Source organism: Physeter macrocephalus, chromosome 6 (assembly GCF_002837175.3).
Source record: "Physeter macrocephalus isolate SW-GA chromosome 6, ASM283717v5, whole genome shotgun sequence".
Taxonomy (NCBI): Eukaryota; Metazoa; Chordata; class Mammalia; order Artiodactyla; family Physeteridae; genus Physeter; species Physeter macrocephalus.
Window position 1 is genome coordinate 52,854,250 of NC_041219.1, and position 13,660 is coordinate 52,867,909.

The 13,660-nt window shown below is 55.7% G+C and overlaps 1 protein-coding gene across 25 annotated transcripts in view; it reads left to right on the forward strand.

Moving 5' to 3' along the window:
- Positions 1 to 13,660, forward strand: part of MICAL3 (microtubule associated monooxygenase, calponin and LIM domain containing 3) — a 177,330-nt gene that overhangs the window by 155,309 nt on the left and 8,361 nt on the right. For 23 of the 25 annotated variants that reach the window (XR_008617618.1, XR_008617617.1, XR_008617616.1 and 20 more), the window contains 3 exons: positions 2,352 to 2,462; positions 3,529 to 3,622; positions 8,919 to 8,969. Coding sequence is in view for 22 of the 25 variants with exons in the window: in XM_028490750.2 (XP_028346551.1) it covers positions 2,352 to 2,462; positions 3,529 to 3,622; positions 8,919 to 8,969 (256 nt within the window). In the remaining 3 variants the exon portion in view is untranslated. The remainder of the gene's footprint in view (positions 1 to 2,351; positions 2,463 to 3,528; positions 3,623 to 8,918; positions 8,970 to 13,660) is intronic. The other 2 variants (XM_055085383.1, XM_055085387.1) reach the window with 1 other exon arrangement.

Consider the following 13,660-nt stretch of genomic DNA (forward strand, 5'->3'; position numbering starts at 1 on the left):
TACTGTCTTGATTACTGTAGCTTTTTTTTTTTTTTTTTTTTTTTTTTTTGCGGAACGCGGGCCTCTCAGTGTTGTGGCCCCTCCCGTTGCGGAGCACAGGTTCCGGACGCGCAGGCTCAGCAGCCACGGCTCACGGGCCCAGCCGCTCCGCGGCGCGTGGGATCTTCCCGGACCGGGGCACGAACCCGCGTCCCCTGCATCGGCAGGCGGTCTCTTTTCCACTGCGCCACCAGGGAAGCCCATTACTGTAGCTTTGTAGTATAGTCTGGAGTCAGGGAGCCTGATTCCTCCAGCTCCGTTCTTCTTTCTCAAGGTTGTTTTGGCTATTCAATCACCCCCTTTAATTTAATAGATAAGTGCTCGTCCTCAGGCTGTAGTTACTAGTTCCTTTGGACTTTTTCATGTGCCACATGGGGAAATTACCTGTCTCCTTTTTAACTGCCTTGTTCTGATAATGAAAACCTTCCTCACTCTGGCTTGAGGCAGGATGTGCACACATGACCATGTGTGGCCTCCGGGAGGCCCGGACCTGGGAGAAGCGGCCGCCCCTCTCGCTCCCTTCCTGCCTTTGAGCTATTTAATGGGGCTGCCAAGCAGCTCTGTTCTAGGTTCAGTGGGTGAGAAGAGGCCATGCTGACTGCCTGCAGTATCCCTGGTGGAAGTCTGTTATTCATGCCATTTAGGTCCCTTTCTTGGTGTATAATCAGGAGATGGCCACCCGCTCCCAGGGCTGCTGGGGCCTGTTCAGGGACACCAGCAGGGCAGAGAACTTGGGTGACCTGCAGTCTACCCGGGTCTCCCACCACCTGCCCCCAGCCATCACCCTGCAGCATTCTGCCAGAGGAGGAGTCTGAACTTGCACAGAGAAAGAGCTCCTGTGACCTTGTGGTTACTTTACACGCAAGGGGACGGAGGACAGAGCACAGGAAATTTGGGGCAAGTGAAGGCGGCGCTGACTTTTCAGCAGAAGAGTGACCCCAGGCCTCACTCAGGCGGGTTCACTGAGGTGGCGCTGCTGGCGTCTCACTCCCAGCCTGCACGCAGCCGTCCTGGCTGACGCAGGAGGAGCCATCGTGCGTTTTAGCCGTGCATGTTTGTTTTAAACTTGTAGCTGATTTTGCTCCATTTCTGGGTTCTATTTTTAAGTTTTGATCGTTGTTATTATTGCCGTTCTGCTTTGCTCTCCATCACGTCCCCTTAAAAGCCGGTTTATGTTCAGGACGTGATGTGCATCGAAGGCCGTGTCCCGTCCCTGTGGGAAGGCCTTGCTGCAGCCCCGCCCGGCCGGCAGCCGAACCCTCGCTAACCATGTCCGCGCACACGTGGACGGCGGCAACGGGCAAGGACGGGGAGGTGCCTTGCTTGTCGCAGGCTGGGGGACCATGTGGTGCTTTTGCACCGGGTGCCAGTGGGGGCAGGGAGGCCCTTCTGGGCCTGGGCGCCACAGGAACAGGGAGTTCTTGAGCCCTTGGCTCCGTGACCTGCAGGGTACGTGCTCGGGGAGTCCTGAGACGGTCCTTAGGTGGTGGCTCACCACTAGCACTGGAACTCTTAGAATAAAGATTACCAGGATAAACTCCTGAGTTAAATTCGGAAGCTCCCTTAAAGTCTGCAAAGGCTCCTTTTTCGTTTTCTTGGAGGCAGTAAAAAAGGTGTCCCTCAGTGTTGCCCGCATTCACCCACCGTGCCCGACACTTGCTGTGGCCTCCACGCCACGTTCGCACGTGCAGCTGTGCTGTTTGGCTGGGCGCCCCTCCGTTGTTGACAGCCCCCCAGCCCTGCCAGAGCACGTCCTCCCTCCTCTTGGTGTGCAGACCCCTGATCTGTCCAGGTTCACCGGCACCCTTCTTCCAGCTGCATTAGTTGGTTTGGGTTCGCTCAGACTTAAAATAGAAGCACCCCTGTTTCCTTCAGGCGTGACTTCTTCAAAGAACCTTGCAAGTAGTGCTCCTCTGAAACAAGTGTCTTTTGATACCAAACAAAAAGTAGAAGGATCCTGGGTTTTCTTTTTCCTTTCCCTGTGTGACCCCTACAAGCAAGAGGCTTGGGGAGAGCATTTGATCAACATGTTTACCCCCACTGTCTTAAAGAAGAGCAGACGTCCTTACATGGGAAACAGGTGATCTCAGCAGTAAAGGCGCCCTGCCCTCCCGTCCTAATTGCCCAGCAGTCATTGTGCAGCCAGCCTCCTGTCCCTGCCCCATGGGAGCATCTCCTGTGGATCTCTGGGTGCCCCCTGGCCTGTGGAGCTCCTGCCAGGCCGAGGGTCTGGGCGTCTGCGCACACCTCACCCCTGCCTGCCCTGTGGCCTCCGTGATCCTGACTGAGTAAACCCCTATCGTCCCCTCCAGCCGAGAACTTACACGGAGGAGGAGCTGAACACCAAGCTGACCCGGCGCGTGCAGAAAGCAGCTCGGAGGCAGGCCAAGCAGGAGGAGCTGAAGCGGCTGCACCGCGCCCAGGTGAGCAGCGGGGAGACCGCACCCACAGGAGGGCGGGAGAAGAGGCGAGCAGAGCTGCCGCTCCGTGCCACTACAGAAGCCTCGCGGGGGGGCAGTGGTTGGGTGAAAGGGAGGGGCCAGGCTTTGAGCATCCTAGATCCCTAGCTCTGGAGGAACCACTGTAAAGCCAGCCCGTGCATTTGTCAGAGCTGTTGGCAAGAGGCCGCTGTGACTGGCCGGCCTCTGGTGCGCCTGGGATTTAGAGGTTGGAGCTGTCCTCAGGGACCCAGGCCTTCCAGGTTTTTTTTTTTTAACAAAAAATAATTTTTTAGTGTGAAGTATTAAAAGATACCTAAATACAATGTGGTTTTTTAATGAAATCATATGTATATAGTTGTGTTCATAAAGATTAGGACAATAATCAAAAGCTCTACAACAGCAAGAAACATGAACAGCAAACCCATTCCCAGCAAAGATATTCCTCTGGTTTTCCAAAACCAGTGTTCTCGTCCTTTCCCTGGACATTACTCTGGGTCTGCGTTCCCTGCACGACTGGATCCCTGGATTTTATTTCATTTTCTGTGTGAAGATATGTCCCTGCCGCTGCTTCGGGGTGGGAGGTCCTCCCAGGTGTCAGTCATCCCCGAGAAGCCTCGCTCCATGCAGAGTGGAGCCATGTTTTTTCATTGAGGTAGAGTTGGTTTACAATGTTGTGCTTAATCTCTGCTGTACAGCAAAGTGATTCCGTTATCTACATGTATACATTCCTTTTATACTCTTTTCCATGATGGTTTTTCCCAGGAGATTGGCTATTATTCTCTGTGCTGTACATCAGGACCTATTGTTCATTCATCCTACATCTAATAGTTTACAGCCACTAACCCCAAACTCCCAGTCCCTCACCCCAAGCCCTGACCCTAGCAAGCACAAGTCTGCGCTGGGCAGTTTTAATCTTGTCGAAGCAGGATCTGTTTGAGACTTTCAAGAGCCCTGCTGGGGTGTTGGCACTCTCGTGCGCTCGTGCTGCGCTCTGGGCGCCCGCCCGCTTCGCCCTTCTCCCTCCTTCACACTGTCGTGTCGCCCACAGATCATCCAGCGGCAGCTGGAGCAGGTGGAAGAGAAGCAGCGCCAGCTGGAGGAGAGAGGGGTTGCCGTGGAGAAGGCGCTGCGTGGGGAAGCAGGTACCGGCTGGGTTCCTGGTGGACGGGTGATCCCCGAGGAAAGCCCACCCAGCCCCGCGGGAGGCTACTTCCTGTCCCGCCCCTGGGAATCAGCTAGTCTCCAGCAGGATCCTCTCTCTGGTCCCCTCGTCACCGAGAGCTGGGGCTTCTGTTAAGCAAAGGAGGAGAAAGGCCCATGCATCTGGGGCTGCCCCGCCCACTCTCAGGGCTGGCGGTCCCCTCGGCCCATCATCTGCTGCTGACGCCCTGGGCCTCCTCTCTCCTCCCTCCTCCCCATCTTTTCCTTGAGAAGACAGTGACTGGAATGGGGCAGGCTGTGCACAAGGAACCATCACAGAACTGCTCGTGCAGGCCACCCCTGCCCCCCGCCCCAACGGGTGGAGCTGGTGCCCCGGGTGGACCAGGCTCTGTCCTGGAGGCTGGGCACTCAGGGCAGAGCCCAAGCAGAGCAGACCCTGGGAAGTGGCTGTGAGGGCCATGTGCTGGTGACTGCCCTTCCTGGGGCAGAGCCGTGGGGGCAGTGCAGCCACACCACTGTCCCCAGAGCCTGTGGGTGGGCCCAGCACAGTGGGGCTCGGAGAGCAAAGAGGTGCCGAGGGCCCAGGAGGCCCTCTTGGTTCAGGACCTTGAAACCACTGGACCAGCCCCAGCTGTAGCCCCAACCCAGGCACAAGTGATTCCTCCCTGCCTTCCCGAGTCCCCGAATCTGGAGCCTCCATCCCTTTGTAGAGAGCATGGGCCTCCAGGGTCAGCACTAGAGTCGTGGGACAAGGGTTGAAGACAGGTGGTGACGTGGTTTTCCTCGGGAGCGGGGGGCGGGTCCTCTGGGCTTTGGGCTGAGGGTAAACTGAAGGCGAATCAGGAAGAGGCAGCCACGAATGCGGCCTGTCGCTGCCTCTGATCTTGCTGGAAGACTGACCAATGGTTGGCCTCCGAGTGAGCGGCTGGTATCAGGATGCATTCGTGGGGTTCTGGAGGACTGGGGTCAGGCACAGAGGAGGTCTCCCGTCCTGATGCTTCACGGCCACGGAATGCAGCTAGCAGTCGGCTCAGGGTGGCCTTCAGGTGAAGGCGGGACGCGAGGCAGGAAGATGAGGCTGTGCTGTCTTGTGCCTGATGCTGGACTCACTGTGCTACCAGGCGAGATGTGAGAACTTGACTTGGGAGGCGAGCCAGCGCCTGCGCCCGGGAGCGGGGACTCAGTTTCACCCGACAGGGCCCCCGCCCTGCGTGCCCTGGCCCGGCCTCCGCGGTCAAGCCTGACCACCTGGATGGAGCCGCCCTACAAGCAGTGGGAACGGGGACCCGCGGGCCCTGCCGCCTCTGCTCTCTCTTCATGCAGAAGATGCCAGGAGGACTTGGACCCTCAGATTCCTCCTGCCGAGGTGGAGAGGGGTCACAGTTCGCCTAAGTGCCCCCGTGCCCCACAGGGCTCTGAGGTCCAGATGCGCACCCAGCGCGGATGGTTCCGCCTGGCATTCAGATGTCTGTCAGCTGCCCTGCGGTTTGTCCACGGTGGCCCCTTGGCATTTCCACAGCAGGCTGCATTCCTCAGTCTGCTGCCTGCCAAGGGGCCAGAGAAAAGGGACCACTGAAGATTGACCTGGGATTTTGCTGAAATTCCGCTTACTAGTTGTTTACATAATTACCTTTTTGTAAACATATACAACCAGGATTTCGTCTAAGTCACTGGTTTTCAAACTTTTTTTTAATCAGCAGCAGAACGCTTTTTTTTTTTTTTTTTTTGCTGCATGCGGGCCTCTCACTGTCGCGGCCTCTCCCGTTGCAGAGCACAGGCTCCGGACGCGCAGGCTCAGCGGCCGTGGCTCACGGGCCCAGCCGCTCCGCGGCATGTGGGATCTTCCCGGACCGGGGCACGAACCCGCGTCCCCTGCATCGGCAGGCGGACTCTCAACCACTGCGCCACCAGGGAAGCCCCAAGAACGCTTTTTTACAAGTCAAATTATGAGTTCAAGTTTAACGCAAAAAAAACCAAATTACTTTTAAATGTTAATAAACACAAATTTGAAAATGCAGGTTGTGGAGAGCTGCAGGGTTAATACCCTCCATTTCCAGTCCAGCCCTGGACGCAGGGTGGGCACCTGATGTGCAGAGGTGGGGGCAGGTCATATACAGCCGTGGGAATCTCAGGACGGGCACAGTGAGAACGGTCTGGGTGTCTGCAGCTTAAAGTCAGAGTTGCTCTCTCAGTGGAATCACTACAGATCCAACTACAGTTCAGATTCCTTATGAAGAAGAAATCTCAGATAAATGCTCCCAAACATACAGTGAACCCAGAACCAGGTGTGCTATGTGTTGTGTCACCTGGAGGACCACCCTGGTACCTGGAGGATCACCCTGCACCTGGAGGACCACCCTGCACCTGGAGGACCACCTTGGCACCTGGAGGACCACCCTGGCACCTGGAGGACCACCCTGGCACCTAGAGGACCCCCCTGCACCTGGAGGATCACCCTGCACCTGGAGGACCACCCTGCACCTGGAGGACCACCTTGGCACCTGGAGGACCACCCTGGCACCTGGAGGACCACCCTGCACCTGGAGGACCACCCTGGCAGGACACTCTGAGAGTGAGACTCTGCTAGCAGGCCAGGATTGAAGTTGATGAATGAAGTGTCATTCTCCCACGCGTCACAGGCAGGGCAGACACTCGCACACAGAGGGCAGAAGAAGCCTGGTCCTGGGGCCTCACAGAAGCGAGTTTACCTGCAGCACAGATTAACATGTTGATGGGCTTCAGTGGGTTACACATTGGCGGATCAAAGATTCGAACATGATGTGTCCTGTTTAAGTTTTTTGTTTGTTTGTTTGTTTTTAATTTGTTTTTTATTTTTGGCTGTGTTGGGTCTTTGTTGCTGCGCGCAGGCTTTCTGTAGTTGCAGCGAGCGGGGGCTACTCTTCGTTGCGGTTCGCGGGCTTCTCATTGCTGTGGCCTCTCTTGCGGAGCACGGGCTCTAGGCGCACGGGCTTCAGTAGTTGTGGCTCATGGGCTCTAGAGCGCAGGCTCAGTAGCTGTGGCGCACGGGCTTAGTTGCTCCGCGGCATGTGGGATCTTCCTGGGCCAGAGATGGAACCTGTGTCCCCTGCATTGGCAGGAGGATTCTTAATCACTGCGCCACCAGGGAAGCCGTGTTTAAGTTTTTTGATGAGTTAAAAGTAGTTGTGAATCGGATATTTGGGAGACCCCGGAACAGCACTCAGTGGATTACACATTGGCGGATCAAAGATTCGAACATGATGTGTCCTGTTTAAGTTTTTTGTTTGTTTGTTTGTTTTTAATTTGTTTTTTATTTTTGGCTGTGTTGGGTCTTTGTTGCTGCGCGCAGGCTTTCTGTAGTTGCAGCGAGCGGGGGCTACTCTTCGTTGCGGTTCGCGGGCTTCTCATTGCTGTGGCCTCTCTTGCGGAGCACGGGCTCTAGGCGCACGGGCTTCAGTAGTTGTGGCTCATGGGCTCTAGAGCGCAGGCTCAGTAGCTGTGGCGCACGGGCTTAGTTGCTCCGCGGCATGTGGGATCTTCCTGGGCCAGAGATGGAACCTGTGTCCCCTGCATTGGCAGGAGGATTCTTAATCACTGCGCCACCAGGGAAGCCGTGTTTAAGTTTTTTGATGAGTTAAAAGTAGTTGTGAATCGGATATTTGGGAGACCCCGGAACAGCACTTGAAGAGCCCGAAGCTTCCAGAGAGCTGGTTGAAACCACAATTCTGATCCAGAGTCTGCTAAGCTTCCCAGAACTTCTGTCCAAATACACGTCTCCTGTTTCAAAGACGGGCTGTGGTACCTCCGTTGGGAGATTCCCACAGTGCATTTGGGAAACACTTGACACAGGAACCCAGTAGTTCGCTTTTTTGCTTTTTTTTTTTTTTTTGCGGTACGCGGGCCTCTCACTGCTGTGGCCTCTCCCGTTGTGGAGCACAGGCTCTGGACGCGCAGGCTCAGCGGCCATGGCTCACGGGACCAGCTGCTCCGCGGCATGCGGGATCCTCCCGGACCGGGGCACGAGCCCGTGTCCCCTGCATTGGCAGGCGGACTCTCAACCACTGCGCCACCAGGGAAGCCCCGCTTTTTTTCTTTTAAGCACATCACTTCCTAGGCTACCTCTTGTCAGAAGCCCCTGGGGCTCTGTTCCCACCTGACAGAGGTCGTCTTTGAGGCTCAACTGTGCCTTCCTTCTCTTGGGCTTCTGTGTCCCATCCCTCCTGCTAGTCTGCTTGCTCGCGGCCGAGCCTTTGAGAAGTCCATTCGGGCTGAGTAGTGCTGGTCAGCTCCTTCCCTGAACTGGCCATTCGGTCTCACCCAGTGGGCTTTCTGAGGGGTCGGACTGGTGGCCTAGCTGCCTTCCAGAGAAGGCTCGCGTAGTTCTGAATCTCACGTATACCCGCACGGCAAGTTTAGCTTCAGAGCCTTGGATAAGACTGAGACTCGTGAGGTTTCTGGTCTGGGGCAGCTGGGAAGCCCGCTTTGTCTCTAGAACCCACTGGATCAGCCTCAGTCTGCTTTCCGGTGTGTGTGTTTTGGAAGGAGGAGCCCTCGTGTGGAACCAGAGGCTGCCAGGACCAGCTGTCAGATTGTGAGTTGTGGAGGAAAGGGTAGCGAACCGCAACCGACTACACGCTGCGTGCGTTACGGTCCTGGGGGGCCGCCCTCGCTCACAGCGCCTGTGTCGGGGTCCTGGAGGATGATGAACGAGAATACGTTGCCGCCCGTTGCCTGCTCTTAGAGGGGCTGGAGACCTTGGGGGCTGAACGCAGAAGAAACAGGGCCTCCTTCATCTCAGGCCGTCCAGCAGAAGCGCTTCTGCTGCTGGTGGGGTCGGTGTGGACAGGGCAGGCCGAGGGCTGGTTCCTGACGCAGCTTTTTAGGGTGTTCACGTTTCGCCTTCAGCCCCTCAGCCTGGGGCTTCTGATATTCGGAAATTAGGGAGGTTCGTGGCCTTTGATCTGCCCTTGAGTTTTTAAAAATCTTAGTTAGATGCGGTTGAGTCCCAGCAGGACTCCCGACCAAGCCAAGGCTTCTGTCCCGGCTGATCGCGTTCTGTCAGTGCAGTCACCTGTGGGTTTCTGTGACCACCCCTTGCACCCAGAGGTCTGTGGCTACAGTGTGCACGTGGGGGGGCAGGGGGGCACCTGGGGGGACACATGCTTTCCAGCTGCCGCCTGTCCCGCTCCTGCTGCGTCTCTGGGTGTTTCTTATGCTTCACGCCGTTCATTGCTTGAGGCTCGGGGGGACCGGAGGGTTATCTGATGCAGTAACTCTCTTCACGATTCCTTGTTGTAGACTATTGGGGAGAGTCTTATTACACTGACCTCATCGACTTGCGTCTGGGTGGTATGTATGCAGCCCTGTTGCTGAACTAACCCTGCTGATGCCCTCCTCCCCCGCACCTGCTCGCAAACAGCAAGAAGTCATCCTGATAACCAGCAGATGGCAAAAGCACAGGCCCTTTTCCAGCTCAAAGGGAGCAATGCCCGACCCTCCCCCTGCCCGTACGTGCTCCAGGGGGAGACCTGAGATAGCTTTTGCTGCCTGGGGTTATTTTAATGTTTTATAAATAAAAGTTCGCCTACCCCAGCCTGTCAACCTCAAATCTTCACTCTGGCCCCACTAATATCGTTTGGTTGTTTGACGGTGGGAACACACACGGACACACTCAACACGCACGCATACACTTGCTCTGTCCAGGGACCTACTCTGCAGCTCTTTCCAGCAAAGACAGGGAACGTCCCAGGCGGCCGTCCTCCGTGTCTGGCCCCTGGAGTGGCAGCATTGGTGGTGCCGGCTGGAAGTGCAGGTCCTCAGGCCCCACCCCAGACCTTCTGGGTCAGGAGCCCTGGAGGTGAGGCCTGCTTACCTGCCTTAACAAACCTGCCAGGCCGTTCTCATGCCTTCTAAAGTGGAACCGCCGTCTCAGAGGAGCTCGGTGTGTTTGCTGTCTTGCACACAAAGCTCACCATTTGTGTCGGATCAGAGAAACAGCCAAGGCCTGAGTCTCACCTCTACACCTTGGGCCCCTTTTCTCCTGGAAGGCTGCCCGCGTATCAGGAGCCAAGCCGGGTGGCTGCCCCCGAGGCTTCCCGAGCCCAGCGCCTTCTTGGAGTCCTGCGTCCTGGGTCAGGCGGTCTGCCATCTTCATCTCCCCATGCGGGCTCCATGCCTGAAAGTGGTCTTGCAACAGACGAGGGGACAAAGATCACTCTCATATTTTACCGAAATCCGATCCTTTTAAGAGAGTCACTTCTTGGCCCGTTCATTGAAAAACCAAAGCATGATTCTGATGGCGACTCAAGACAGAGCAAGGAGGCTCCCAGCCTCCTGGCCTCCTTGGGGGTGGGCTGTCGCTGGCCTCTGCTCTCTGCTCTGTCACCCCATGTCCACAGGTTCGCCCCTCCGCATGGCCCTCCAGGGCCCCGAGCTTCTGGTGTCCAGGTGCTGCCACCTCGTGGCCGTTGCTGCTGTAAAAGGGCTGATGCTTACACCCCGACTAACAGACCCCACCCCTGACTAAGGTCCTGGGCTCCCTTCCCGCCGCTTCCCAACACCCCTGGGGAACGTTTATGTCGATTGCAAACGAATGTGAGAAGTATTTTTTTGTTCAGAATCTCCTGGGAAGAACTATGGAACCCGTTTCTTTACAATTACGTTCACCCTTCCCTCCCAGCTTGAATACCGTTGCCACGCTGATTACCTCATGTGGCTAGTTCTGTTTTCTTTGCTCCTGTAGGCTTGAGTGATAAGATGTTGGCTGTTTCCATTCCTATGTCCCCGGACTTCAGCTTCTAGCCTTCTGGGTTTAGAATTACCACAAATTCCAGGGGAAAATGAAATAAATAGAAAAAGGAACTCAGTGTATCTCTGAATTATGAACGCTTACATTAAACACCTTATGACCCCTGCTGCCCGATTCACTTCCTGCTCTGTCAGTTCTCTGATTTCTGTGTAAAGTCTAGCCTCGGTGGGCTCTGCTCAGCACGCAGAGGCTGCTGCCCTCCCACAGAGTCCGGGAGGAGAACAGATGCCAGAATCAGCCCCCTTTTCAGTTCCTGCTGATGTTTCCTTCTTAGAGCGCTTGGTAATCTCATTATTTGGGGAAATGTTACCCTTTTGAAATTTGGAGCCTGAAGTGTAGAATCTGATTGCTTCTCTACTGTTGCATCCCCAAAGAGCCACAGGGAAACCCAGCACCAATCTTACTTCCTGTGTGGGTAAGAGGAGGCCAGCCTCCAAATCCCTGCCTGGCCTCTGCCCGCCACACAGACTTGCTTCCGTGGGGTCTTACAGTGGCTCTCAGCTAACTTTTAAAGGCACCAAATCTGTTAAAAGTCTCTTTCTGAGCCACAGAGTATAAAGATCCCCTTTTCACAAAGCTGAATCTTGTGATTTCAAAGGACCCATTAAAGGACAGAGGCAGCGTCCTGCCTGCCCAGCCACCAGTCTTGCTGCACTAGACCAGGGTAGGCGACTGGACATCTTCAGATAAAAACATCTCTTCTGGAGAACTTTAAATTAGAAATATATACACCTGGGGACTTCCCTGGCGGTCCATCGGTTAAGACTCCGTGCTTCCAATGCAGGGGGCGTGGGTTTGATCCCTGGTCGGGGAGCTAAGATCCCACATGTGGCATGGTGTGACCAAAAAAAAAATTAATTGAAATACATACACCTGATTTCTAGTTTTCAAAGACCTCACCTCTTGATTTGTATGTCTCAAGGGGAAATTGAAAGAACATGAGTGGTTTAGAAACGTAGTGTAAAGGACTGGGGAGGGGCTTTCATCGTTGCTGTGAGTTGTGGTGGGAAGGCAGGGAAGCACGTCCCACCTGCCCACTCCCCCTTCCGAGCCTCCCCTGTGCTGTTTGCCCCCCTTAGTTGACGCTGGCAGATTTTTGGCTGGTCTGTTCGGTTTGAGCATTAGCCTGGCTCTGGTTTTGCTTTAGGAACTTTAAATCCTTGAGATTCCCCAGCATTCCTGTGTGTGTACATGTGTGTGTGTGTGTGTGTGTGTGTGTGAGTGATATCAGTTTTCACAAGCTTTTTTTTTCCCTTCGTTTTCCCCCCAGTCTAGAGGTTTGTTCCATACTGAGTTTTCCTAACAAGGTATCTCCCCAGCCCTCTGTCTCTCGGCCGGGCCTGCCGGGCAGAGCCTTCCACCCTGTTAGATGCCGCACGCCGCCCTACGGCTGGCAAACCAGCCACTCTGTCTCCAGCTACCCTGATGTTCCCTGTGGTGGGGAGATTGGGTTGGAGGGGAGGATGCAGTGCTGCAGGCAAAGCCTCTATGAGGAAGCAGGGGAGATGGAAATATAGAAAGAACAAGTGGAGGGGCGTTGCCGCAGGACTGGTCGTGGCTGCCCGCTGTTCCACAGCCCGCAGGGTCCTGGACCGGCCCCGGGCCACCAGAGAGGCAAGGCAGTCGCTGGAGAGCACCCGACTTAGGGAGACGAAACCTGGCTTCAGGCTCGCTTCACCGTGTCCCCAGCCCAGCCACTCGCCTTCTCTGGGCCTCTCCGTTAGGTGGGGCGGAGGCGGCTTGGTGGCCCTTCCAGGTCTGGCACCCGAGTGGGCTCTGTGTGTGACCCCTGTCCTCCAAGCTGCGTCCTTTTGTTGGGTTTGCCTGGAGCCTCTGTCGGTCCTCTAGGAAGGGCTCTCTGCGCTGGGAACGGGAGAGCGAGGGCGGGTCCTAGTCGGGCTGCGCACGTCAGACCCTCTGAGCCTCCGGTCCCTCCTTTGACGGCAGAGCTGCCGATGCCTGTCTGGCTGGGCAGCCCCCGGGGCCAGTGCAGGGGCCAGAGGAGCCCACACAGGTGCCCGTGGTTTGAATTCTGATGCACTGCCACACTCATGTCACGCGTCCCTCGGGAATCCACGAGACGTGCCTGGCTGCACGATGATAATCTGCAGCTTTTCACATTCAGTGACATGTGTCACCTGACCCGAAGTTGGGGAGGGTGGGTGCTGACGGCCACCCTGCAAGGCCGCACCTGGCACGCGGGCTCTGGGTGCTCTGCGTGGCAGCTGGGGTCAGAGTGATGCACACAGACAGGAACCCATCTCCCCGATGTTACACAGAAACTAATGTCAACGACTTCTATTTGCCATGAGTGTGACGACCTCTCTGCCCTTACAGCTGGTGAACCAAATCTGTGTCTCTCATGTCTCCAAATGAGGCAAGAGACTAGCTCCAAACCAACGCCTCTGTGTCTCCCTTGCATGCTCGTTTCAGGTTCAGGTCTGGGGTGGAACTCCCCTTGTTTGGCTGTTTTTTTCCTTCAGTTTTTTCTTTTTAAAACAGTGTGTATTGGATGTTTTTTCTGATTATAAAGTATACCTTATGGAAATATCAGAGCGCGCAGGAAGGCTAAGGAAGAGAGTCAAAACCCGCCCTTCCTGGCCTCTGGCCATTTCACATCTGCTCTGTCGGTTGTCACGAGGGTGCTGCTTTCCTAATTTCTGTCCTGAGTCCTGTTCTGTGATCTCATGCCGTATTCTGTGCTGGAAGGGCGTCTGAGGACGTGGTCTACATAAAAGGGGCTGAATGCTGCATTTTGTGACGTCCAGAAGGGGAAGCACATTCTTACCTGTGCTGCCGGCACGTGCTTCCTTGTTTCGGATGCGTGTGGCTGTGTGTCATGTCCCTGTCCCTTGCTAACAAGCAGGGATGCTGTTCCACTTTCACCGCAGCCTGTTTGCATTTAACATCTATCCCAGGAAGCGTCAGAGGTGGGGACCCTGTAGTTTGTGGGCATATCCAGGTGTCCTGAGCACCAGCCTTTAGACAGAGAAGGTTGAATGTAGATGAGTTATAAGTTGGGGGTGTTTGGAAGAAAGGAGGCTCGCGCCTGCCCCAGTGACCAGCTGGTCACGCCACTCGGAGCTCTGGTCGTGATCGCTGCATACGTACCACACACACACACACACACACACACACACACACACACACACAGCCTCTGCACAGCCCCCCACACACACAGCCTCTGCACACCCACCCTCCACACACAGCCGCTGCACACCCACCACGCGCA